Consider the following 27,442-nt stretch of genomic DNA (forward strand, 5'->3'; position numbering starts at 1 on the left):
ATATATATATATATATATATATATATACATACATACATAAATTATATTTATATGAACAATATTCTGTTGGACATAACTTGGTTGACATAACTTGATGTGTGTTGCCCTTTCTCTTCTTTTGTCCTCCACAGAGAGAAGTCCATCAGGCAGTGCTTTTGGCAGCCAAGAAAACCTGCGCTGGAGAAAAGACATGACCCATTGGCGCCAGACCAGCGAAAAGATGGACAAGTATGATTTTATTTAATTTATTAATTAATTAATTATTTTTATTTCTTTTTATTTCTTTTTGTTTAGTGTGTTCCTGAGCCAAATTTAAAGTAGGTGAACTTTGGCTTCCATTTCAATTATGTAACTTGCCTGATACAAGTACACAAAGTTTGTAATGTGGTCGTCAGTAGTTATTCCAGTGGAAAAAAAAAGAAAAGGAAAATAGTAATAATAATTATTAATTTTAAATAATAAAATGCAAAACTGGTATTAATTTAAATATTTTTTATTCTTATTATTTTTTTTTATTTTAATTGTTTTCTTTTAATTTAGTAATTAGTCTGCCTTAAAGATTTTTTTTTTTTATTATCTGTGTATTCTGAATGGTTAAATTAACCCTAAAACTGGCAACGTATCCTGTGGGATACAAACATTTGAGAGGCTGTGGGGAGAGGCAGGGAAAGTGTAGGTCTCATTTCTTGGTTTCATGTTGAAAGGGTGTTTGTTGTGAATATTTAGATATATTGACTTTGTTCATACATTCTTTGTTTAGCTCACGCATATGGCTTAGATTTTATAGCAATTTGAAGTGCAACATTTTTTATAAAGTATTTATTTTATATACAATTAAAAAAAATTTGTATACTGCATTATCTTTACTGCAAACTTAAACTTCTATAACTTTTTTTATACTTTCGTTTTTTGAAATGCTTTCACTTCAGCATTAATCTGCTATGTGTCTTCTTTAAAAAGACAACCATTAACCATTTGACCTCAAATAACCCCTTTATTTGACCTTGTTCTTTCATGTGCTGTGTGTTTAGGGGCCAGAGATCAGTCAGGTATTGTACATCTGAAGTGTGTTTTGCTTTTAATGACCCCTGCTTTGCTTCAGACCTGAATTTAAAGCCCCTCTCCCTCGTGCTTTGGTTCTGCTCTCCTCTACTGGTGCTTGGGTTGGTCTGGATGCAGTTATACTGACCACTGACCAGAAGCTGATTCAGACCAATGTGTGTGTTTATTTGGGGAGATGGAGTAGGATGCAGCTTGAATGATGTGATTCTGTTATAACCAGTTTGTTTATAACAAGAGTGCAACATGGCTCTTTAACCAGCCTCTCAGGTCCAAGATTTAGCAGTGAATGATTTCAAAATTTAATGTAGTTACCCTAATATTCACTGTCAAGTTAATGAGCTACGAGAAGTATATTGTATAGTTGTCATATTGCTCTCTTTAACTTCTTTTCCAAGAGCATTCTGTATCTAATAATGATTTAATTTGGAGAATTAACGTGGTGGCAGTTGTCCTTCATGAGTTCAGTGGTTCTCACCTTTATTCCTCCATGATCCTAATCCTAATACAACAAAAATAATCTAATAAAAATATAAAATCATCTAATAAATAAATGTTTTACATTTTGCCAATGTTTATTGTTTGATGCCATTGAATAACCTTCTGTAATCACTTGGCTCCCTTTTTCAAAAGGACAGGTGTCTGGCAGTGGGGGTGCTTCCGTACATTCAACTCTTTTTCGAGCAAATCCTATTCAATGGCCCACCCATAGGGAATTCATATTAACATGGGCCCTTTTAAAATGCTACTCTAGCTCCTGGAGCCCCAGTGTGCTAAATGATTTTCAGTATTAAATTGCATTAAAAGTAAATACTAAATGCTTAAGTTTAATTTAGCTTGTAAAAAATATAGCATCTTGATGAGTAAAGCCTAATCACGGATGGCACAATGTATGTACACAGTGAACCTCCAGGTGCAGAGTTGCAGTTTAACAATACAGTATTATGCTACATTTTCAAAAACCTTTTAACAACAGACCACCCTCTCTGCTTCTAACAATGATCAGTCAAGTCTGTGACAGGGCCATGGCTCTCTCCTGCCCTATAAAGGGTTATGATACAGTTGTTTGTGTGTGGCCTTTTTTGAATGAATCATGTACCATACAGGTTTAAGAGAATTCCACTGCACAATAAAAGAAGCCAGGAGCCCTTCTTAGTTAGGTTTGTAAGCTCACTAGGATATGCTTGCACATCTACAGTTCATGTGAATCGTTAAACATCTTTAAAATTATTAAGCCTAACTCAGACCTATCAAGATTAGGTTATAGAACTTAAATTTTTTAAAAATATTTAAATATTCAGTGCATTAAATATTTCATTATTATTTTATTTAATGTTTTTAAAGATTAAGTCTATGTAAGTGAAAGTTCAAGTATTTATTTTACAGATTAAAACTAAAATGTATTTATAGATAAAAAAATATGTTTTTATAATATTTATTTATATATTTTTAATTAAATATTTGGTTTTAATATTTAAACATGTATTATTATTATTATTATTACAATAAAATATTAAGTTTAAGTCCATAGGTAAAAAAAAATCTGGTCTGTACTTTACAGATTAGTACTTGTTTGTTTATTTGTAAATGTTTAGTGCATTTATTATTATTATTATTAATAATAATAATAATAACAGTGTAAACATTAAGTCCATATAAGTAAAATCAAAGTCTGTAATTATATAGATTAGAGCTCATTTATTGTTTATTTATTTATTTTCAAAGCATTAATATTAGGTCTATGTAAGTCAAAGTTTGGGTTAACATTATACATATTTTACAACAAAGGCTAGGACAACAACTTACTAAACTATGCAGAAATGGATCAAAATATTTGGTCTGTATGCAGAGGTCACCCTTCTTCTGTATACACTCACTTGAATGCTTGTGTGGAGATTGCTGTGGCATTCAAGGATCCGCTTGCTGTTTTACCTGCCATATTGCACCATTCTAAACATTCATTACCCCATTGTTTGTCAGGACCAGGGCTGAGCTGGAGCATGAAGCAATTATTGATGGCAACTTGGCAACTGAAGCTAATCTCATCATATTGGATACACTAGAAATAATAGTTCAGGTAATGATCTCAACTGCTATCAATAACTCTCAATATTTTAACACAGAAGACATTTATTATAACTATGATGGTTCCTCTATGTGCCATGTAGACCGTATCAGTGACGGAGTCCAAAGAAAGCATTCTGGGAGGGGTTCTGAAAGTCCTGCTACACAGCATGGCATGTAATCAAAGTGCCCTGTATTTGCAACACTGCTTCGCTACACAGAGAGCTCTCGTGTCAAAGGTGAGTGAACGCTGATCAGGTCAAAGAGCAGAATTTTCTGTTGAGTTTGTATTGACCAATTTAGCTCCAGCAGATCAATGCAATTTTGCTTGGTGATTGCTCTCTTTACATGAAATGGTGTATGATCTCTTGTGACAGTGTCTAAGTCTGAATGTGCGTTTAGTTTCCAGAGCTGCTGTTTGAGGAGGAGACAGAGCAGTGTGCTGACCTGTGCCTGCGGCTCCTGAGGAATTGTAGCAGTAGCATCAGCACCATCAGAGCCCATGCCAGCGCCTCCCTCTACCTCCTCATGAGACAGAACTTTGAGATCGGAAATGTGAGAAACATTTAAACACACTCTGTCATAATCAGCATAAATAACAGTAGATTGTTTGTGCCCCTCAGTTCTGTACCACATGTACGTATAAGCAAATATGGCATTTTTCATTTCATTTTGTATTATTATATTACTTAATACAACACCATTCAAAGGTGTACACTAAAAAACATGCATTAATGTTGTGATATTAATAGAATGAATAGAATTTAACTGATTTGTATTATAATATATTTTAAAATATAATTTATTCTTGTGATGGGAAAGCAGAAATTTCAACAGCCGTTACTCCAGTCTTTAGTGTCCTAAAGACATGATCCTTCAGATGACCAAGAATGGTGATCAGTTTCATTAATAATTAATCAATTTAATTAATGAATAATTTACAGTGTGTTGCTTGATATTTTTTGAAAACCATTTATACAAGATTATTTCATTAAAAAAAAGCAATAACAAAGTTCAAAAGAGCAGCATTTACTTGAAATATTACTATTTTGTAGTATTATAAATGTTTATATTGTCACTTTTAATAGATTGAATGCATCCCTGCTGGAAAAAAGTAATAATTCTCTTCCAAACACAAACTTCTGAACCCACATTTTTGAACAGTAGTGTATATTTATAAAATATTATGTATGAGTACATATATATTTATTATTTATAAATAGATTATATGTAGTTATGTATATTAAATTAATTATTAGATATGTATAAACTATATTGTATTGATACCATATGTTTCTTACTTTAATTTTTTTAAACAGTATTTAGTCTCTGTTTATATGTGAAGAGCTTTATCATTTGTTTGTTTGTTTTCTTTCCTGTAGAACTTTGCACGAGTGAAAATGCAGGTGACCATGTCTCTTTCGTCTCTGGTGGGTACGTCCCAGAACTTCAATGAGGAGTTTCTGCGGCGTTCACTCAAGACCATCCTCACGTATGCAGAAGAGGACCTAGAGCTCAGAGAAACCACCTTTTCTGACCAGGTGAGGCTCATAAATCTTTTCCACCCTCTATTTGCTAACTCCTGACACAAAACACTGATTTTGACTGGTTTCAGGTTCAAGATCTGGTGTTTAACCTGCACATGATTCTTTCGGACACAGTAAAAATGAAGGAACATCAAGAAGATCCAGAGATGCTAATTGATCTGATGTACAGGTACTGTTTTTACATTTGCAGAATGGATCACATCACATTGTTATATTATTCAATACACTATTAACTCACATGAAATTAACCTAGCATGTAAAATTAATGACCATTAAAAATGTCATAAATTTGACATATACTCTATTTATGCTAAAATATATTATTTATTAATAACTACCAACTGTTTTTGTAGTGACTGTTTTTTTTTTTTATATATATATATATATATATATAAACTACAATTCCAAAGTTTAGCATCAGTATTTTTTTTTTTTAAAGAAATTAATACTTTATTGAAGGACACAAAAAATTAATTGTTCACAAATAACATAAAAGATTTTTATAATGTTACAAAATATTTCTATTTCAAATAAATGCTTTTCTTCGGAACTTTCTTTTCATCAAGGAAATGTATTGTGGTTTCCACAAAAATATTAAGCAGCACAACTTATTTCCAACATTGATAATAATGAGACATGTTTCTTGTGCACCAAATTAGCATATTAGAATGATCATGTGAAAGCTGGATTAATGGAGAAAATTCAGCCTCACATGAACACATTTTATTTTAACATATTCAATAGAAAACTGTTATTTCAAATTGTGAAAATATTCCACAATATTACTATTTTTACTGGATTTTGTTTTTGGTCATATTTACTGTATTTATCAAGACAAATATGTCCTTTCTGTTATGTAGGATTGCTAAGGGCTACCAGACATCCCCGGATCTACGACTGACCTGGCTGCAAAATATGGCCGGGAAGCACTCAGAGAGGAATAATCATGCAGAGGCAGCTCAATGCTTGGTACACAGCGCCGCCCTGGTGGCTGAGTACCTCAGCATGCTGGAGGACCGCAAGTACCTGCCTGTGGGCTGTGTCACCTTTCAGGTTCCTGCCGCACCCTGTGACAGATAATGTGTCGGTCATTTACTTTTTAATTATAATATATTCATGAGATCTTTCTCACTACAGAACATTTCCTCTAATGTGCTGGAAGAATCGGCTGTGTCAGATGACGTGGTGTCACCAGACGAGGAGGGCATCTGCTCTGGGAAGTACTTCACTGAGGCAGGCTTAGTTGGGTTGCTGGAACAGGCTGCAGCCTCCTTTTCTATGGTGCGTTATTTAGTATGTGGTTTAAAAGACCTCTACTTTATTACTATGACTTGGCTGCATTCTGTTTGTTTTAAAGCATAGTTCGCCCAAAAATACTCAAATTCAGGCTGTCTAAGATGTGGATGAGTTTGTTTCTTCGTCACAACAGATTTGAAGAAATTTAGCATCACTTCCTCACCAATAGATCCTCGGCAGTGAATGGGTGCCGTCAGAATGAGAGTTCAAACAGCTGATAAAAAACGTCACAATAATCCATGAGTAATCGACACGACTAATCGTCAGTCCATCAATTCATCTTGTGAAGTGAAAATCAGTTTGTATTAAACAAATTCATTGTTAAGACCTTTTACACTTTAAACCGTTGCTTCAAAAATACAAGTCCTCTATCCATAATATTGCTTTCTCCACTGAAAAAAAAGTTGTCAAGAGAGAAATGTGCACAGATCAAACTGCATTTACAAGTAAAAACAGTCCAGAACAGTTCTAAACAAACAAATATGTTGGTGGATTTTGATGTGAAAGGACCACGGGGGATCGACTTTTTCACTGGAGGAAGCGTTATTATGGATTGTGGACTCATATTTTGGCCAGAAGCAACCGTTTAAAGTTAAGATGCCTTAATGATGAATTTGTTTCTTACAGACATGCTTTTTTTTTTTTTTACGTTTCAAGACATTAATTGCTGGACTGGAGTCGCGTCGATCACTTGTGGATTATTGTGATGTTTTTAGCAGCTGTTTGGATTCTCATTCTGATGGCACCCATTCACTCTAGAGGATCCATTGGTTAGCAAGTGATTCTAAATTTCTCCAAATTTGCTCCAATTAAGAAACAAACTCCTCTACATCTTGGAGGGTGAGTAAATTTTTAGCAAATTGTCATTTTTGGGTGAACTATTCATTCAATTTATTTGATTGCTATGTATAATAATATTTAGCTTGTTATAGCAGCGTTTAGTAGCTTATTTGCCTTTTGGTAGTATATAATATAATAATTTAAATTTTTTTTTTTTTTTAGATTTTCACTCAATATTTAATTATTTATTTATTCATTTAAATACTCCTTGAGTATATACGGTATTGTGCAAAATAAAAATATTAATTTCAGTAAACTCGCATGTAGTCCTGTATTACATCATATTGTTTTATACCGCTCATGAGCCATTCTTATCGTTATTTGTCTCCAGGCTGGTATGTACGAAGCAGTGAACGAAGTCTACAAGGTGCTCATCCCTATTCACGAGGCCAACAGGGATGCCAAGAAATTAGCCACTATTCATGGTAAACTTCAGGAAGCCTTTGGCAAAATTGTACACCAGGTAAATGCTTATATTAAAGGTGTAGTTATTAATCTTTTGGATCCTAAAATAAATGCTCTGTTTAGCCTTTTCGTGCTGCATAAGACACCAGGACTTTGTATTATTGCCCTAGTAGGACAAAGCAACAACCTGCCAGAAGTCTAACTTGGCAACATTTTGCTTGTGTATACACATTAACGTGATTTATGTGTGACACGTGAAAGAGTCTTTGCATTATCAAGACTGCATGACTATGTCTATCTCTCTTATATCAGAGTGAGGTGCTGTGGATGTGAGCTTTATTTAGTGAGATTTTCTGGGCATTATGAATAGTATTCACACTGAGAATTATAACTATAACGATAACTATATTAGCATCTACACCAACACACAGTCTGTTTATAATAATTGTGTGCTTAAATGCTCAAGTTGTTTTTTAGTATAGAAATGCAAGTATCGTTTTATTAACATTTTATCAATGTTTTATCATTCATCAGCTAGAAAACCAGCCAAAAATTGTTATGAAAGTGATTCCAACAATATTGATCCTCTGTCACGTTATCATTTTAGTTGTGGTGTGGACTCCACTATTCTCTTTGGATTAGACTGATTATTAAAACTTTATACTTATAGTCCTTGGTGTGAACGGGCCTTATATCTTGCTCATGCGTAGCATTGAGCAACTAGTTTTGCAGCATTAACGTTATTGATATTATTGATTCCTGAAATTGAGTGACTGGTTGAGGAGAAGTGTGTTATAACTTTTGAGACCAGAATAGGATGACCCTTTTGACCTGGGCTAGAAAGCAACCACAACCACAATGCAACAAACACCTTAGCAACTGTATAGAAACTTCCTGGCAACAACCCAGATCACCTTAGCATCATGCAACAAGCAAACACGTGTAATTTTTCTTTTCTTTTCAAAATTGTCATATATAGATATATTATTGCATGCAGTATATACAGGGATGAGGAGTCTTGCATGGAGAGTACAGTGACAGTCTAACAAATACACTAGAGTTCACAAGTTTGGAGTCAGTAAGATTTTTTTCATTTTTTTTTTTTATGTTTTTGAAAGTGTCTTATGTTCACCAAGGCTGCATTTATTTGATCAAAAATACTGTTAAAAAAAAAAAAAAAGAGAAGTTGTGAAATATTATTACAATTTAAAGGAACTTTCTATTTTAATACATTTTAAAAAGTAATTTTATTCCCATGATGGCATTACTCCAGTTTTAAATGCGACATTGATTCTTCAGAAATCATTACACTATGCTGATTTGGTGCTCAAATCAAAAACAAATTAAATAAATGAATAAAAAAGTTTTAAAATGTGTGTATATATATATATATATATATATATTAGTGCTGTCAAACACTAATTTTAATTTAAGTTTTTATGTGCATAATGTGTGTTTTCTGTGTATATTTATTATGTATATATAAATACACACACATACAGTATATATTTTGAAAATATTTACATGTGTATATATATAGTGTTTATTTATTTTCCAGAAATTGAATAGAAAATTTTAAAAAATCAAAAATTTAAATTCATTCATTTAAAAAAATCTTACTGCCCCCAAACTTTTAAACAGCAGTGTATGGATTTTCAGAAACAAGTGTTTCCCATAATGCTTTGCAGTCAGTGAAGGGGTGATTGTGACCTGTGTATGTTGATTTGTGCTGTATTCTCTCTGTTATACAGAGCACAGGCTGGGAGGTAGGTGCTAAACTTCATGGTTAATGCTTGGCCCATATACGTGCAAGCTGTGGGCATTTATCATGACTCTCTTTGCTGTGAATTTGACCCATTAACCTTTTTATGGACGTTTTCGTTTCTTTGTCCATCCCTCTTTCTGTGGGACTGCTGTCAGTGGTGTGTGGGCAGCAGCATCCCTCTTCCTCTTCTCATCTTCCTCTCTCTCCCTTCTCTTTCTTGAGGAAAAACAATGTTAACATTGTCATTTTTGACAGGCCATGCATGGGAGCCACTGTGACACTAATGACAGATTTATTCATGAATGCGTCATTTCACTCCCTCATCCGTTTCTCTCACTCCGTTTCATCAGTACTGCCATCTTTGTCTTCTTATCATGTCTCAAAAGCACAGGGTTCGATTTATGTGAGACATGTGGATAACCAAAAATGAAAGTCTAAACATCTTTTACTCACCCTCATGTCGTTCCAAATGTGTAGGACTTTCTTTGTTCTATGGAACATATAAGAAAATATTTTAAATATATATGACTGGATCATTGAGTCAGTTTAGCTTGAAAAATGAATGAGTCAGATTCGTAAACAAGTCATGGACATTGTGAACTGGATCAAGTCATTGCAAAGATCAGCCTCAAAATAATAACAGTTTGACACTTATCACTTTTATTACACTTTTTCTTGTTTTGTTTTTTGACAGCTTGACAGCAATGGTCCTCATTTATTTTCATTATAGAGTGCAACAGTCATGTTCTGGAAGTATAGTCCCAGTGATTGTCTCCATAGGAGAATTGATTTTTAATGATAACTTACTGTGAGCTCAGAGGTTGCTAATGGATGGCATATGCTTTTGTTAAAGTCATTAGTTCACACTATTTCAACATTTTTTTTAACAGCTGAATTAAAAAAAAAAAAAAACACGAAGCAGTGCGAATGACATAAGAGTCAGTTCTTTTCTTCGTAAGTACACAAACTTGTACCTTTGTCGTTTTGTCCAATTGCCACTTTTTTCCTTTTTTTTTTTTAACTTCAAATTAAAATGTGAAATTTTCACCTCGCAGCTGGTAATCACTATTAAATCACTATGGGAAAAAAATGAATGTGAAAATACTTCCGGAGCCAACGTTGCTGAAAAAGTAGAGTACTATTGGGCTTTATCTAAAAAAATAAAAATAAAAATAAAATAGCAACTAGGATAGTCTTCAAATATTAATTTTTGGTGTTCCACAGAAGAAAGAACATCATAGAGGTTTGGAATTACAGGAGTGTGAGTAACCAATGACAGAATTATTAATTTTGGTATCTATTTACAAAATCAGCTGAAGATTGAATAAGGGCTAGATGCTTTTTTGGAGACTATGCAGAATTATTTTATTTATTTTTCATAAATTATGCTTGTTTTTCCTCTAAAGGGATATCATGGTGAGCATCGTTTCAAAACATTTACATTCAAAGTGATGTCCAACTGACCTTCTCTTTATAGGAGTTTTTTATTTCATTGCAAACTAAATCGACCCCTGAGTTCTCATTTACACCAATTTGTTTGTATACTAGTATTAATCTCACTTTGATTTATTGCATGGCAACGACTCAACAAAACCTTCATAATTTGACACTTATTGCAGCATTACACCAGGAATGCATTACACCGTCTCTCAACTGTCCGTTTAATAAAGACCCTTAATGCACTTTTCTCTGCCTGCTGCTGCTTCATTGCATGCTTATTTTTGAGTTTTAGTCTTTTGTGTTTGCGTGTTTTTTTCTTTAAGTATTGATTCATGGTAGTATTGCTGTTTGTTTGTTTTGTGTGTACGTGTTTTGTTAGTCTTTCAAAGAGTTTCCTGGTTTCCTGATTAAAATGTTCTGTTCTCTCCTTTTTTATTTCCCTGGTTGCTGACCTATGGCATAAATTAAGGTAATTATTATGGAAAATATTTCATCTCGTTATCTAAATTTGGGCTGTATGGTTGGTCTGCTTTGGTTCAGCCTTTATCTGCATCTGATTAATACTTCACTTCCTGTGCACTCAGACATGTTCCCGGCTCTGTACATATATACCCACCACTCTTTTTCCTTACTGTGCTTCTATGGCCTACCCTGTTACTCCAGCACATACTAATTCTATCTGACATCCTATTTCTATTGACATAAGTGTTTCAGTTTGACGTTCTGTATTAGGCTTCAGCAGCACGTTTACTTTCTCACGAGGAGCTTGCTACTTATGTTCCGTTCTTTGTCTCTTATTTGGAATACAGTTGTTAACTTACTCTTTAAGGACATCAGGTTGCCTCTGGTCTTCTTCCTGTTATGTCATCTTATGCTAATACAGTTTACAGAGAAATTTCCCACTTCTTGCACCACTGTCCTCAAGCTTGGCTCAAACTCAAACTATATTCAGATTTTGTGTCTTATGTGGAGATGCTCACTTTCTTCTTCTTTTTTTTTTTAATGGCTAATAATGCTAATATATACCATTATAAAAAGTTATGGTTTTGAAATAAGCTCAGAAAGCCTGCATTTAATCAATCAAAAATACAGTTAAAAAAAAAAAAAAACAGTAATATTGTGAAATTGCAACTTAATTATTACAATTTAAGATGACCATTTTCTATTTTAATGGGGTCATGACATGGATTTTTTATTTTAATATGTTCCTTAAGGTTTACTTATAATGTTAATAAAAAAAAAATTTTCACAAAAAAAAAAACGTGGGATAATTTTTATTTTAAACCCTCATTCGGACCCTCTCTCTAAAATGACTTGTTTTAAGAGGCGGGTCCTTTAAGGCTGGTCTGGAATCAGGCACTGTTATGATTGGCTAAAGTCATTGCATAGGAAACAGTATCAACGCAACACAATGTGAGTGTTTTGACATCATCATCATCCAAAAAAAAAAAATACAGTCATTTCCAGACAAAGCATCATGAAATCATTTACTTACGGTTTGTGATGCAGCTGCAGTCTGATCCAGTTCCGCTTCATCAAATGTTTCTTTGTGAACTCTCCATCACACCGTGCCTCGTTTACAAAATAAAATCCTCAGACACGATCCGGGATGCCATTAAAAATAAACTATCCAATTGTTCGTTACGCTAGGATCCTTCTGATATCTGTACAAAGACGCGAAGAAGCTGTTTAAACCAAATGCGTTAAAGCGAACGTTCTTTCACTCCATTTGTCCTACTGACAACAGACTCAAACATGTGGACCGTGTCAGAAAGCAAACGCGCTTCTGTATACTGTATCCATATCCAGTGTAGACAAGATAAGCGGCAGTGATTGTAATTTCTATTTGCTTCTGACGCATCGCGATACTCGCATTCAGCGTGATCAAGTGTCAAGCCGTTAAAGCAACTGAACGCCAGTAGGCGGGGTCTATGATGAGAAGATGACTATTCGTCAACGCCTTGCTCTGGAAGCAGTGTTTATGCAAATGTTTGTCTTGCATCTCAGATCCAAAACGAGCCGTTTTTGGAGCTTGATTAAATAAATGCTTTGTTTATAATAAGGAGGACATTTTAAGCTATGAAACTTGCAGGATGTTTTAATAGTACAAAGGCCTCTTATATGCCAAAAGATCAAGGCAAATTTGATTTCTCATGTCAGGACCCCTTTAAAAGTCCTATTATGCTTTTTCATGTTTTCAACTTTAGTTAGTCTGTAATGTTGCTGTTTGAGCATAAAAAAGATCTGCAAAGTTACAAAGCTCAAAGTCCACTTCAAAAGGAGATATTTTATTTAACAGAAATCACTTTTCAAAAACTACAACGAACGACTCGTTTGGACTACAACGCATATTTAGTCTTTCAAAGAGTTTCCTGGTTTCCTGATTAAAATGTTCTGTTCTCTCCTTTTTTATTTCCCTGGTTGCTGACCCCTCCTCTTCCCACTTTAATTATTGTGTCTTGTGGTAAGTTCATAGTCCGAGGGTTTATTTCCATGACTTTTATGACCGAAAAAAACATTCGCAATGAACCAGAGAGGGGCTGAACCATCTCAGACACCTGGTATCCAGGCCCACACAATCTGAAAATCACAAGCAGAAAACCCAACACATTTCTGCAGAACTGGAATGTCCATCATTCAGAGTTTTATGCATCTTTTATTCCTTACTATTTATTTATACAATGTTTTGACTCATTTAAATATGCTTACTTAACTCGAATGCTCTATTTAACTAGTTTTTCATTTAGGCTTATTGATAATTTGTTTACACCCATTTTGAACGGCTATACGAGTTGTTCTTGCCAGACTGGGGAGAGAGGTGTTGTAATAATGTAAAATATGTGAAAAATAATGTTTTTCAAACAACCTAGTATGAGAGCCTGTTCTAGTACACCCCCAAAACAACATCAAGACTTTGTAAAAGAGCATAATAGGACCCCTTTAAAATATACTTTGTTACTTTCAACAGCCACTACTCTAGTTCTTCAGTGTCACATGGTCTTTCAAAAATCATTTTAATATGCTGATTTGCTGCTCAAGAAACATTTCTTATTAGTATCAAATCAATGTTGAAAACAGTTAAAATGCTTAATGTTTGTTGAATTTTTTTACAAGAACAACATTTATTATTATTTTCTTAAGTATTAATTTCTTTCAAAGAAAAACTTACTGACCCCAGACTTTTGAATGGTAGTGTAACATCGAGAAACTATATAGAAATTTGGAATAATAATAATAATAAATGAAATCAAAGTTTTTGCTCCTCTTTTTTAGAGGTTGTGTCAGATATCCTCAAATGGTAGATGTTACTACTATAATAATGATACTGTATTAGTAGTGGCTGTATTTTGCTGTATTTCACCGTTATATAATTGCATCACTATTGCCAGTGTTGAATGCAGGTTATTTATGTAAACATGTACCAGACAATGTTTACATTGCTGCTGTCACTTGATAACTTGCTGCCATGAGAAAATGTTGTGTTTGCCTCATTGCACTTTACCTTTCTTTATGAGTAACTGTTTTAAAGTGTAAACCCATGACATATGTCAAATGAGTACCAACAGGATTTATGTTTCCGTGTTATCTGGTGTTTTTAAATGGCAGCTTTAATTAACAGCACATTAGTAATTAACACATTTGTTTGTTTCAGGATGGAAAGCGGATGTTTGGCACTTATTTCAGAGTTGGATTTTATGGTTCTAAATTGGGTGACTTGGATGAGCAGGAGTTTGTCTACAAAGAGCCAGCCATCACCAAGCTGGCAGAAATCTCACATCGGCTTGAGGTACAAAACCATTTGCATTTTCTGTTTCACGTTTTATTAGATAAGCAATTTGAAAGTTTTTTTTTTTTGTTTTGTTTTTGTAATACACATACATAACCTTTCTTAATTAGTTAATTTTTGTCTTAATTCCAGAGTTTCTATGGTGAAAGGTTTGGTGAGGACCAAGTGGAAGTTATTAAAGATTCCAATCCAGTTGACAAGTGTAAATTGGACCCAAATAAGGTGCATTGAAATACCACATTATGGTGCAAAATTTGTGCTCAGTTTTAAAAATAATAAACGACAATACGTTGCATTGAGAATAACATCACTTTCCAATACAGGCCTTCATTCAGATCACGTACGTTGAACCATATTTTGACACTTATGAAATGAAGGACCGCATCACGTACTTCGATAAGAACTACAACCTGCGCCGCTTCGTCTACTGCACGCCGTTCACACTCGACGGAAGAGCTCACGGTGACCTGCACGAACAGTTTAAACGAAAGACCATTCTCACTACCTCCCACGCTTTCCCCTACATCAAGACCCGCATCAACATCATCCATAAAGAGGAGGTAACTCACAAACATGCATTGTGAAAGCTTGTATAGTTTTTCATGCTAGATGAAAATTACATCAAAAGTATCAAGATCATTTAAATAGCTAATGGAATATGAGTGTAGTACTTGTTAATTTAATACCATGGTATACCATAGTAATGCCCAGTGTCATTTTAGTATTAATTATAGTATTTTTTTTAACAATTTGCATTATTTTTTTTAGTTTTCTTTTTAAAGTTGTAGTAATTTTATGTGCTTTTGTCATTTTTATTTTATTTATTTTTTATATTTCTATTTAGCTTTATTTTTTATTTCAATTTTAGTAATTAGTAATTTAAGTTATATAAATATATAATATATCAATACTTCAGCAAATATATATTATTTGATTTCAGCTTCCAGTTAACAAAACATTTATTAATAGTTTTGGTTTTAGTTAACAATAACACTGAATGCCAGTGTTTTCGTAAGGTTAAGGGAAGATATTGATATATGACTATTTGCCTTTCAGATAATTTCCACGCCTATTGAAGTAGCCATTGAGGACATGCAGAAGAAGACACAGGAGCTGGCTTTTGCCACTCATCAAGACCCATCTGATGCTAAAATGTTACAGATGGTTCTGCAGGGGTCTGTTGGCACCACTGTTAACCAGGTGACTAGTTGAGCCTATTCACTTAATAATACAAATGCAATATCACTGATAGTTATCTTCTGGATTAATTTGAGCAACTTGATGACACAGCAACGGTACATATAACAACTGGAAATTCAGCCTCCAGAATGTGTAATATATTTAATTGCCATGTAGTAGTTCCCATTATTTAACAAATGTAGTTACTTAAATACTTGGGGCAGAAAAAAAACAAAAAAACATATATATATATATATATATCGTTAAAACAACAATTACGATATCGCAGACGATATATATCGCACACCCTAATACAGACACACACGCACACATAAATGTTTGTATATTAATATATATACAAACATTTTTGTGTCATTGGTGAAATGAGTAAATCATTTGAATGATTCTAACCTATGTATGTATTGTATTTCTCTATAGGGCCCTCTTGAGGTGGCCCAGGTATTTCTGTCTGAGATCCCAAGTGATCCTAAACTCTACAGGCACCATAATAAACTGCGACTGTGCTTCAAAGACTTCACCAAGAGGTTTGATTCCAGATGCTCTCACACTACATTAACATGGACTCCAGTAGTCCAACTACTAACCATGACTTTTTACATCACATTTATAATGAAGTATTACTATATGTATATAGATCAACTATTATCCCAAAAAGAATTTAACTCTTGCAGTCCATGTAAATGTTGCTGCTTTTGTATGGTTGCATGACATGTTATTTTAACAGTTAAATGGTAATAATACAATTAGAACTTTGAAATGCCTGCATGGTAAATGCCACATAACATTACCGAAATGGCCTTAGGGTGAACCGACTTCCCTTCGAGAGACTTTAATTTAACCCTGCAACCTTCAATAACTCCCCTAGATGTGAAGATGCCCTTCGCAAAAATAAGAGTCTGATTGGTCCAGACCAGAAAGAGTATCAGAGAGAGCTGGAGAGGAACTACCACAGACTGAAAGAAGCTCTGCAGCCTCTCATTAACAGGAAGATCCCACAACTCTACAAACCTGTGTTACAGGTGAACTCACACAGGTCAGACAATTAAAATTGTCAAAAGCTGTTGAGAATGTCCTGTATACGTCACCTTGCGCCCGATAAACCAGCTTACTGCAGCAACTTGGTTTACCAAACTACATTTGAATGAATGAATAATGGGAGTTTCCCCCTTAAGCCCTTCAAGCCTTAATATTTGAATCAAAGGGCCATTCATATTTTATTAATACAAGTCAAATGGTTCACTGTAAAGTACACAACAGTTGCTCAGTTTGTTTCATATGAAAGCAAAATTGTTATTTAAATTGTACTGCAAATATTGCAGAATGCATAGAAATTCCATCATTGAATCAAATCGAATTGAGGCCTACTACAGTCAGGAAATGGGCCTTCATAGCCTGGTCTATTTAGTGAAGTTCGTCAACAGCAATGCATGATTAGTTAGTTACTCATAATGGATGACACATGGATAATGTGTTCCATAATTGTCCAAAAAGGTGTGGGTGTTTTAAATGTACTTAATTTCTTTTTTCCGTTTTAACAAGCAGCAAAAGGACAGCTTGAGAAGGTAGTCAAGTTGTTGGCGAGCATATTTTTAAAATAGTTTGCTGACCATTAAAGTTTTGGTTTTTACTGCTTTTATGACAAAGTTTTTGTTTTTCTTTCAGAGACTCTTTTAGCAGAATGAGCCTTCGCAAGCTAGACGTGTGAAGATTGAAGAAATAAAAAGAACAAATGCAATTTTATTTATTTGTATATATCAGTCCTCCTCACAATATCAGTGTTTCTGCCATAAAGTAAAAAGAGATTAAGTGTTAAGACGTTTGGTACATCATTCCAATTTTGTATTAGTTTACAAAATGGCCTGTTACATGATCACAAGAACTGATGATGAATTTAGCATACAATGTGTCAAAACCTGTATTCTATTACTCTGTGCACTTTTTATTTAAATTATTTTTTTTTTTTACTTCATCCCAGTGCATTTTTAATAGTTACGGTACAACTTAAGAGTTTATTTAATCCTTACAGAAAAAGCAAAAAAGGTGATGAATTTTTTTTCAGCATTATGTAGTTTTATGTACCTTTTGTTTACTTTAAATATTTTACTAAATAAATACTCTAATAGCCATTCCAATGTGTTGTTAAAGAAACTGCACCAAAAGACTTATTTTTTATATGTTGGTATTTTAATGTGGCAAATAAGAATCTACATAACCAGGTAATAGAAAAATAATTACATTTTCCCTGCCTCCTCAAATATACAACAGAATGTAAGAGATTCTCGTGAATTGTTTTATTAATTGCTCAGAGATCTTGGTGTAATAGCAGGGCCTGCTCACAACATGGGAAAGAAAAGCTTCTTAGACTGGACTGAAGTATGGCTGATAAACTATAAACCTAGAAAAATAGGTCACTTTATCCCTGTGGTCATTTATAGACAAATTATACACTCTGTACTTTCGAGGTTGCCCACCTAAATTTGATTCTCACTGTGCAAATAGTCTGCAGCGGGAAACAAAACACATTGCCTGTGCTTTGTATCAAAAAATGAAGAGATTAATGTGAAATCTACTTTGGGTTTTTAAGCTATTAATCAAAAATGTGAATTCATACTTGAGACAAAACCCAAACAAGCAAGAATTAATCTTTTTAAAAATATATAAAATTTCAGTGCACAAGAAATAATTTTGTGCTATTCATTAGAGCTTCTATGGAATGCTGGAAAGTATAGGAAAACTGTCACATGCACTGCTGCAATAAGTGCCAAGGTGCGTTTGCATGAGGGTCACTGAAAAGCAGATGACATGGACTCACTGAACAAGAAGATAAAGTACAAAAACAGTAAAACAAAAAAGTGGCAACAAATGTCATGGCCTTGAAAGATTCACATCGGCTTTTCACTGACACTTGTTACACAAACATACATATCGACTATTAACACATCCTGACTTGCTTTTTCAGTTGCCTGCAAACGTACTTTCATAGTCCACGTCTTACCAGTAAAACTTCGTAACCGAGTCCCTTCGGCTGTTTTTACTGAGAGACTCTCTTGTAGAAGAGCAGGTAAGGTGTAGAGGTGGAGCATGTCTCGGGGGAACAGGCTCTGAGGAAGTCCTCTTCTTCAAAGAGTCTCACTTCGGAGTCATCAAACAGCATCCACTTTCCCTCAAAGTCCAAAAGGTTCCGCAGAGCGAGGTCAAAACTCACCTGGGTCCCGTCGCCCATAGCATCAACTCCCTCTTCCTCGGTCTCTTTCTTCACTGTGTTATGAAGCAAAGAACCGGTGGCATGACTGGCCGAGCCGGAAGCCTTCTCTGGATTGGTTTGATTGCTGTTGCTGAGCTCATAACTGGTGACGCTTCTCTGTCCTCCTAAAAGCCCAACACCCTCGGAGGACCTCTTGCTTCCTGATTTGCTGGACATGCTGACTCTGGCCACATTTTGCCCCCTGCCAGGCAAGCTGAAAGACACCTCACCGTCATCGTACTCTGTTTGAGGTACCTCCTCTTTCTTCTGTTTCGTGTCTTCCTCTCGGTCTCGGTCTTGATCGTCATTCTGAGACTGAAGCCTGAGAGTGGTGCGATGGAGATCCATCATGCGGATGCAAGTGGTGTAGTGACCGCTGCTGATGGTTACTCCGCTGTGCATGACCACGGCGAAGAGCTCGTAGTGATGGCTCTGGTCCGGAGAATCAGGCTGAGTGCACCACTCATGCAGGGAAAGCTTGAGAGGGGTCTGCAGAGGAGTATTCACCTTGGAAAGGCCAGCATAAGGATCCATCCTAAAGATTGAGGAAGATTGTACTAACTTCTTAATGCACATTGGCAACTTCAACAAGACTGAATAAAATATTTTGTCTCAAGTTGCTAAATCCTAAACATTTTTACCCTTATTTCTCAGAGTCTTAATGTTTCCTGTATTTTTTTCTGCTGTAATAAACAATGGAAACAGACTCGTGGGCAATTCACTGTGCCCTTCAGGGCTTCCATAGTTGAAAGATAGGAACTAAGTAGAGCTGCACGATTAATCGTTAAAAGATTGCGATCTCAATTCAAACACCCAAGCGATCTCATTTCTAAAGGATGATTCGTCTATTAAATCTTTGAAAAAGTCTTACCGGAAAATTCAAATCTGCGTTCGTGCTGCCACTGACACAGAGAGCATGCATGTTTAGGTAAGAAACGGCTTCACAAACAGTCTTTTCAATCACAAAGTATTATTTCTGTCTTACAATCATTCATATTATCACAGAAATATCAGTGTGAAAAGATGGATCTCAAACAGTCACTGCTGGAAAGGGTTCAAAAGATGCTGGAAAACGGAAGAATCTGCAGGATATGGAGGACTTTTCTGAAGAACAGTGCTCAGTTGAACTGTTCAGAACAAACAAGGGACTCATGAACAACCATCACAAAACAAAAAAACAGTCGTAGGTCATTCTGAGACTGAAGCCTGAGAGTGGTGCGATGGAGATCCATCATGCGGATGCAAGTGGTGTAGTGACCGCTGCTGATGGTTACTCCGCTGTGCATGACCACGGCGAAGAGCTCGTAGTGATGGCTCTGGTCCGGAGAATCAGGCTGAGTGCACCACTCATGCAGGGAAAGCTTGAGAGGGGTCTGCAGAGGAGTATTCACCTTGGAAAGGCCAGCATAAGGATCCATCCTAAAGATTGAGGAAGATTGTACTAACTTCTTAATGCACATTGGCAACTTCAACAAGACTGAATAAAATATTTTGTCTCAAGTTGCTAAATCCTAAACATTTTTACCCTTATTTCTCAGAGTCTTAATGTTTCCTGTATTTTTTTCTGCTGTAATAAACAATGGAAACAGACTCGTGGGCAATTCACTGTGCCCTTCAGGGCTTCCATAGTTGAAAGATAGGAACTAAGTAGAGCTGCACGATTAATCGTTAAAAGATTGCGATCTCAATTCAAACACCCAAGCGATCTCATTTCTAAAGGATGATTCGTCTATTAAATCTTTGAAAAAGTCTTACCGGAAAATTCAAATCTGCGTTCGTGCTGCCACTGACACAGAGAGCATGCATGTTTAGGTAAGAAACGGCTTCACAAACAGTCTTTTCAATCACAAAGTATTATTTCTGTCTTACAATCATTCATATTATCACAGAAATAATGAGATGAAAGTTTATAGTTCGGATATAAACATTGATGTCTATGATGGCGATCAAAATCTAGCAAATCACCTTTTGAAAGCAACGTTTGTGTCGATTACATTGGTTTGCCACTAGGTGGCGACAAGTGACTGTTAAAAAATTTATTTGTCATTGAATTGTTCATTGAAGAGATTCGTTCAAAAACGCTAATTCATCCAGTAATTACTTATGAGTGAGTCATTGAACCATGCATTCAAACCAATTTTTCGTAATTTTAATATTGACAAGTGTTTATTACACACACTATATATATATATATATATATATGTGCTGTCAAACAATCATATCCAAAATAAATAAAGTTCTTGTTTACATAATGTGTGTACTGTGTATATCATGTTTTCTTCTGGAGCATCAGTGAATGAACCTTTTTTAATAGTTGCGTTTGAGTCCCTCAATTGTCCTCAGTGTGAAAAGATGGATCTGCAAGTTAACGCATTGATTAATTCCAACAATTATTTTATCGCGCATTAACACAGTTCTTTTTTATTATTATTATTTTGAAGTCCGTTGCTCACTGGCTCTGAATACACAGACAAACCATGGGTTACAGGAGGGTGGGATGTTGATCAATACTGGATTGGGATGAGTGTCATCACGCGTCACAACCAATGAGAGCACTTGGGGTGGGCCTGACTGCAGCAGCGCTCACATGAACGCTCCAGATAAAATTATTTAGGCTAAGAATCAACATTAACAAACCACTGTTCACTGTTTTTAACAGAAAAGAATGCAACGTGCTCGTAATCACGACTTCATAAGTTTCCGATAGCACGTGAAGACAGCACAGTGGAGTGCATCGTATTGTTAACTAAATTGTGGTTGATTATTTTGAGTAGTTTGGAACGCTGTAACACATCACAAAACAAAAGACAGTCGTGGATCATTCAGGTAACCACACACCATATTAAGAACCAAGGGTTCCCAAACTTTTGAATGGAGTTATTTGAATAATTTCAGCAATTTTTTTGTCTTGTGGTGTATATGTAAACATCTTGTATGTAAAATATCTTACTCAGGACAGTACTAAATCAAAAATAACATACATTTTGTATGATCTCTATTATTTTGTTAAAATGACTCACATTTTCACAGATTCTGCAAGGGGTTCACAAACTTTCAAGCAGCAGTGTATATATGTATATATATATATATATACAGTGGGTACGGAAAGTATTCAGACCCCCTTTCCGATAGCACGTGAAGACAGCACAGTGGAGTGCATCGTATTGTTAACTAAATTGTGGTTTATTATTTTGAGTAGTTTGGAACGCTGTAACACACGGCCCTCACAATATATACGCGCAATCATGCTGCACGTATCCGAAGTTCTGCACTCCGGCACGGTTAGCGCTCGAACTGCATGCGTGCTGCGCCCAAGCCCAACTGAACCGTGATCTGGCCCACCTCTTCCAACTGAGCCAGGGATGGCTAAACGAACCGTGCACGGCACGGAGCGATCACTAGTCAAACGAACCGGGCGCGCTTGGGCACGGTTAAGATTACCTAGTGTGAGTCCCGCATCCCGCCCACACCCGCTCTCGCCCATCAAGTGTTGTCTCCGCTGCGTTAGGTTCCGCGATAGTGCAGGTCTCTACTCGGAAGGTGCCTGTTATAATGTTATGATCGAGGCTCTGGACTCTGAGCATAACTTGTTTTTCTATAACAAACTATAAAATATTTTCTATAAAAAAAGTTAATGCCCTGGCAGTGGCAAATAGTTTGGTTTTATATTTAATTTGATTACATTAATGTTTAAGTTGAAATTTACAAGAAATATTTTAACTGCTACTCTGTAAAAGGAATACTGCTGTAAAAAAAAAAAAAAACATTTTTTGTTTAGTGTTTGCAAACCAAATGTTATTGCACTTTTGCTCATATAGCAGTACTTTTAAATGAAAAAGTGCGCAATACATTACATTTGAATTCATTGAATTTTGTGCATAATGCGATTAATCCCGATTAAAAATTTTAATCGTTGCCCAGAACTTATATATATACCATAGACTGTATAAAAACATGGACGTAGTGTTCGTGACGTCAGGTCTCACAGAAATATTTATCTTCACCCATAATCCGCTCCACAGATGCAAATTGAGATATGGCCCACTTTAGAGTTTTCAGCTCAGGTTTGGGATCTGGAGAAACTGAAAAAGGAGGATAGTTATAAAATAATCTAACCAGCATCCGAAAGTGTTGACTGACAGTCACAAACAGAGATGGATTCAACACTGTCAATGTACTCACTCTGAGAATTGTCAGAGTCAGAGGAGCTGCTGTCCTTCTCTTGCACAGGTACGCTGATGTCTTGAAAGTCCTCTCTCCGCTCTGTGAAACACTCACATTCCAGGCAGCGTGTCCGCAGCACCAGCTGACCCTGGAACATCCACTTCAGCACATCCAGGCCTGATTGCTCTAATTACACAACATTGACAAATTCTTTAGTTATACAAGTTATTGATCACAAATTTACAGAGCCCCACACATGACATGGAGGAAATATATATATATATATATAAAAATGATATGTAAATATCATTTAATTGTATAATATCTGCATTACTTAAAAAAAAAAAAAAACTCGCTAGAGGAGAGGATTTGATCACAATTTTGTGTAAGATATTTACCTTTATTCTTTCCCAGACTCTGTTTAACTTCTTGAGTTCTGCTCTCATTCTCAGAGGTATCCTTCTCCTGCTTCTCTTGGACACTACAATCTGATTTCTCCTTGGTCTCTCCTCTCCCTCCCACATGTGAAGTAATTCGCCCCATGCTGCGGAACTTCGAGAAGATGCTAGGCTGCTTCCCAGATGGCTTCAACCAGCCCAGCTTCCCCCTCCGTGTCCTCTTGCCCACCTCTTTTGGGGTACTGTCATTCTTCTCCTCCTCTGTGGTGCTCCCTCTGTCCTTCTCTTGCTCTTTTTCTTGCTCCTCTGTTCCATTCCTCTGGTCAGAACTCTCTGTGGTTATGTCACTGGAGGACTTTCGTTTTGAGCGGGGCATAGGCACATTTTCCTCATTTTTCTTTGATTTGCTTTGAGATTTTGGCTTTTTCTTAGCATTGCCTGCTTCCGTGTCACTCTTTCTCTTTCCGCTCAACTGGCCATCGGAGCTCCCATCATCCTCGTGGGTGGACTCCCCCATTCCATTACTTATTGTGCTGTCCTTCTGGTTGTCTGTTTGCTCTTTTTTGATATTGTCACAGGCCTCCTGGATGTTAGCAAGGATGCACTGCAGCACCTCCTGTGCATCATGCTGCAAGTAACCCTCATACATTGGATTAAGCTGCCTGCAATGGAGAGATCAAACAGGTTTGTTTGGAAAATACAGGCAAATTCTTGTTATAGAAGTTATTGATCCTAAATTTACAGAGCCCTGCACATGACATGGGGGAATATATATATATATATATATATATATAAAGAATTTAAATCCATGTGGCTGCAATATACTAAACTGAGGGAATGAATTAGGTTGTGGGAACAAATTCTCAGTTCGTGGCCATGATAAATAATAAAAAAATAAAGTTATTTAAAAATAATAAAAAAAATAAATCAATAAATAAAAGATAGATGTTTCATTGCAGCTAGGGCTGCATGATAAATCGCATGCGATATTTAACGCGCATCTTGTCAGTAAAGCCGTTCTGTAATCAGCGGTAAATCTCCATCACGTGCGGGCTTTCACATGGAGAAGCATTTACTACACAGAGCAGTTCTTCACTGACAAGCTGCGCAAAACCACGATCATATTTTGTGCAGCTTGTCAGTGAACAACGGCTCTGTGTAGTTAATGCTGCTCCATGTGAAAGCCCGCACGTGATGGAGATTTACCGCTGATTACAGAACGGCTTTACTGACAAGATGCACGTTAAATATCACATGCGATTTATCGTGCAGCTCTTCAAAAAAAATTGAAAAGTTATAATTTCTCAGTTTATACCTCTTACTATATATATTTTTTTTTATTGTTTATTTTCCCCATTTCCCATAATTTACAATCTCAGTTGCAATATATACATATATGATCAGTTTGGCCAGTTAATAGTACACATCTTATGTTCAAATATTATGTAAAATAATATAGTATATTTATTTGCAATCGTTTAATTGTAGAATATCTGCATTATTAAAATAATAATAAATGGCTGGAGATTTGGTCACAATTTTGTGTACAATATTTACCTTTATTCTTTTCCAGACTCGGTTTAACTTCTTGAGTTCTACTCTCATTCTCTGAGGTATCTTTCTCCTGCTTCTCTTGGACGCTACAATCTGATTTCTCCTTGGTCTCCCCTCTCCCTCCTACATGTGAAGTAATTCGTCCCATGCTGCGGAACTTTGAGAAGATGCTAGGCTGCTTCCCAGATGGCTTCAACCAGCCCAGCTTCCCTCTCCTTGTCCTCTTGCCCATCTCTTTTGGGGGACTGTCATTCTTCTCCTCCTCCTCTGTAGTGCTCCTTCTGTCATTCTCTTCCTTTTTTTCCTCTTGCTCCTCAGTTCCATTCCTCTGGTCAGAACTCTCTGTGGTTATGTCGCTGGAGGACTTTCGTTTTGAGCGAGTCATATGCATGTTTTCCTCATTTTTCTTTGGTTTGCTTTGAGATTTTGGCTTTTTCTTAGCATTGCCTGCTTCTGTGTCGCTCTTCCTCTTTCCACTCAACTGGCCATCAGAGCTACCATCATCCTCATGGTTAGACTCCCCCATTCCATTGCTCATTGTGCTGTCCTTCTGGTTGTCTGTTTGCTCTTTTTTAACATTGTCACAGGCCTCCTGGATGTTAGCAAGGATGCACTGCAGCACCTCCTGTGCATCATGCTGCAAGTAACCCTCATACATTGGATTAAGCTGCCTGCAATGGAGAAATCAAACAGGTTTGTTTGGAAACTCATTAAAGCCAAGGCAACAGTGAGAAAAACTCAGAGGTTTAAATGTCTTTTCAATGTTGCTGAATGATGCTCTGGCCCACTGCATTACCTGAGCGTGTTAAGCAGCTTGCGAGGTGGTGTGGCAAGCTCTTCGTTGCTGTATTTTTCTGGGTTAAGCAGAAAGCTGGATTGCAACTGTTCCACAGAAGAGATGAGGCTGTGGAAACTACCCAGCAGCTCCATGGAAACAGGTAGGGTGTTCTCACCAGTGTCCCCCTGATGATAACAAAAACATGCCATGTTTAACGCATTCAATTATAGTAAAGGCAACAATTTTAACATGACAAACTATTCTCTACATTTATTCAATTAGAAGCTAAATTTTAGAATTACTTTTTTCCTAAATTGAAGCTATTAGTACTGATATATAGTTATGAGCATAATCAAGGCAAAGGAAAACGCTTTTTAAAAGATGAAATTTACCAACCTCATTTTTGGCACCATCTTCTCGCTGTTTGTCTTTCAGCTTAGCCAACTGACACAACGATTCGATGGCCTCTTTAAAACCAGGACAGTAATATAACACCTAAAATTTGAAAGAAGGGTAAAACGTTTTGATGAGTGGGATCCAAACTACTGTAATGTAATTATATATACACACATATATATATAGATACTGTGATTAAATCATTATGATTTTTATAGTAGCTAAAATTTCAACCTATTCACCTGTGGTGTCCTGCCTGAGTGTCATGAATAATACATGATTAGTGGGTAAGCTGAACAGTATACCTGAAGGATGCTGTTCAGATAGCAAGTGTTCCCCAAATTATTAAGCCCAACGAAGGGGACAAGGCTCTCACGCTTCTCACAAGTGAGAGGAGATGAAGGGCAAGGCATTGGCACAACCTGGTCATGACTTGAGAACAATTAGGAAAAGTTTATATGGTATTTTCAAATACAATCTGTATTAAATAGCCTAATAACAACATTCCATACTTAGTAGTCTCTTCTGGTTCTGCAGTGCCGTTGTCTTCTGCCGGGGCCTCTGAGAAGTCCAGGGCTCGTTTGGTGTCCTTCTTCTGGAAGAACTTTAGAGAGAGTTTGCTCTTCTTCACAGGACTGCCAACTGCAGCCACCACTCCACCTTCACTATGCAGTCCAGGCATTTTAACTATTCACTACAGAAGATGAAAGAGAAACCAAAGTAAATGTCAAAAAACGAAACAAACTCAATCAAAACATTCACGATCAGCCACGAACCGCGGGAAAGCCTTAGCTCTGATGTGCCCTAGAAAGTAATAGAAGCGTTTTCTGCTAAGAATATGACTTTAGCTATCAATTTTTTATTTATATATAATCGATTGATGTTAAATATTTGCGTCATATGATCTCGAGACTCTTAGTTTGATCATTTTTAATTCATATGCATGAAGACACATATATAGCAGTGTGGCTAACTGAGTAGCCGCCCAGCCCACACAACATGCACGTTCATTTCAGCAAGAGTAACGTTACTTCAGAGCTACGTAATAAAAAATAGCACTACATTTAATGGTCTTACCTAAGGAATCTTATTATGCACGCGTTACATTTTCGCAAAATACAATCCCTAGTACGCAGTTTCGTTTTGAATATACACAAACTTGACAACCGCGTCTTCAGCTGTAGAACTTGGCGCTTTTTCCACGACTGAGACCCCTCCGCTAATGCCTGAACAAAAGGAGATGGTCGAATAAATTGTGTGAAATAAAAGAAGGAGCACTGCCGCGAATTGTATAATAAATACGTATTTTTGTTTACGAAAATGTTTTTTTTTTTTCAAAACCATGAATAAAAGTAAATATAATTTTGCAGGCATTTTAAACCGATCTGAGATCAGTAACGTGATTGTCGATTGTAACCGCCTTACGGTTTGGTTTTGTGAATAGAATAGAAGACTGAATCTGGATCAGTGTAAAATAAGAGTTTCACAGGAACCTGTCTGGACGA

The 27,442-nt window shown here is 36.0% G+C and overlaps 2 protein-coding genes across 2 annotated transcripts in view; one reads left to right on the forward strand and one right to left on the reverse strand.

Annotated features, from left to right (window-relative positions):
- Window positions 1-17,201, forward strand: part of LOC107731635 (dedicator of cytokinesis protein 7-like) — a 49,584-nt gene extending 32,383 nt beyond the window's left edge. The window contains 18 exon segments of the mRNA XM_016542775.1: window positions 132-228; window positions 1,032-1,049; window positions 3,040-3,136; window positions 3,228-3,362; window positions 3,526-3,678; window positions 4,506-4,664; window positions 4,739-4,839; window positions 5,531-5,723; window positions 5,808-5,951; window positions 7,138-7,269; window positions 8,963-8,977; window positions 14,078-14,203; window positions 14,336-14,425; window positions 14,527-14,763; window positions 15,260-15,403; window positions 15,821-15,927; window positions 16,269-16,436; window positions 17,066-17,201. Coding sequence (XP_016398261.1) covers window positions 132-228; window positions 1,032-1,049; window positions 3,040-3,136; window positions 3,228-3,362; window positions 3,526-3,678; window positions 4,506-4,664; window positions 4,739-4,839; window positions 5,531-5,723; window positions 5,808-5,951; window positions 7,138-7,269; window positions 8,963-8,977; window positions 14,078-14,203; window positions 14,336-14,425; window positions 14,527-14,763; window positions 15,260-15,403; window positions 15,821-15,927; window positions 16,269-16,436; window positions 17,066-17,108 — 2,159 coding nt within the window. The 3' untranslated portion in view covers window positions 17,109-17,201.
- Window positions 17,202-17,550: 349 nt separating this feature from the next.
- Window positions 17,551-27,188, reverse strand: LOC107731620 (ubiquitin carboxyl-terminal hydrolase 1-like). The gene is made up of 11 exons (XM_016542743.1): window positions 27,015-27,188; window positions 26,450-26,631; window positions 26,243-26,369; window positions 25,938-26,036; window positions 25,560-25,726; window positions 23,210-23,871; window positions 22,830-22,997; window positions 22,624-22,729; window positions 19,827-20,066; window positions 19,519-19,549; window positions 17,551-19,229 (listed from the first exon to the last, which is right to left on the reverse strand). The coding sequence occupies exons 2-11, from the start codon at window positions 26,617-26,619 to the stop codon at window positions 18,435-18,437; spliced, it is 2,565 nt and encodes an 854-aa protein (XP_016398229.1). The 5' UTR covers window positions 26,620-26,631; window positions 27,015-27,188; the 3' UTR covers window positions 17,551-18,434.
- Window positions 27,189-27,442: the final 254 nt, after the last annotated feature.

This window comes from Sinocyclocheilus rhinocerous, unplaced genomic scaffold (assembly GCF_001515625.1).
Source record: "Sinocyclocheilus rhinocerous isolate Xijiao unplaced genomic scaffold, SAMN03320098_v1.1 scaffold1180, whole genome shotgun sequence".
NCBI classification, from domain to species: domain Eukaryota; kingdom Metazoa; phylum Chordata; class Actinopteri; order Cypriniformes; family Cyprinidae; genus Sinocyclocheilus; species Sinocyclocheilus rhinocerous.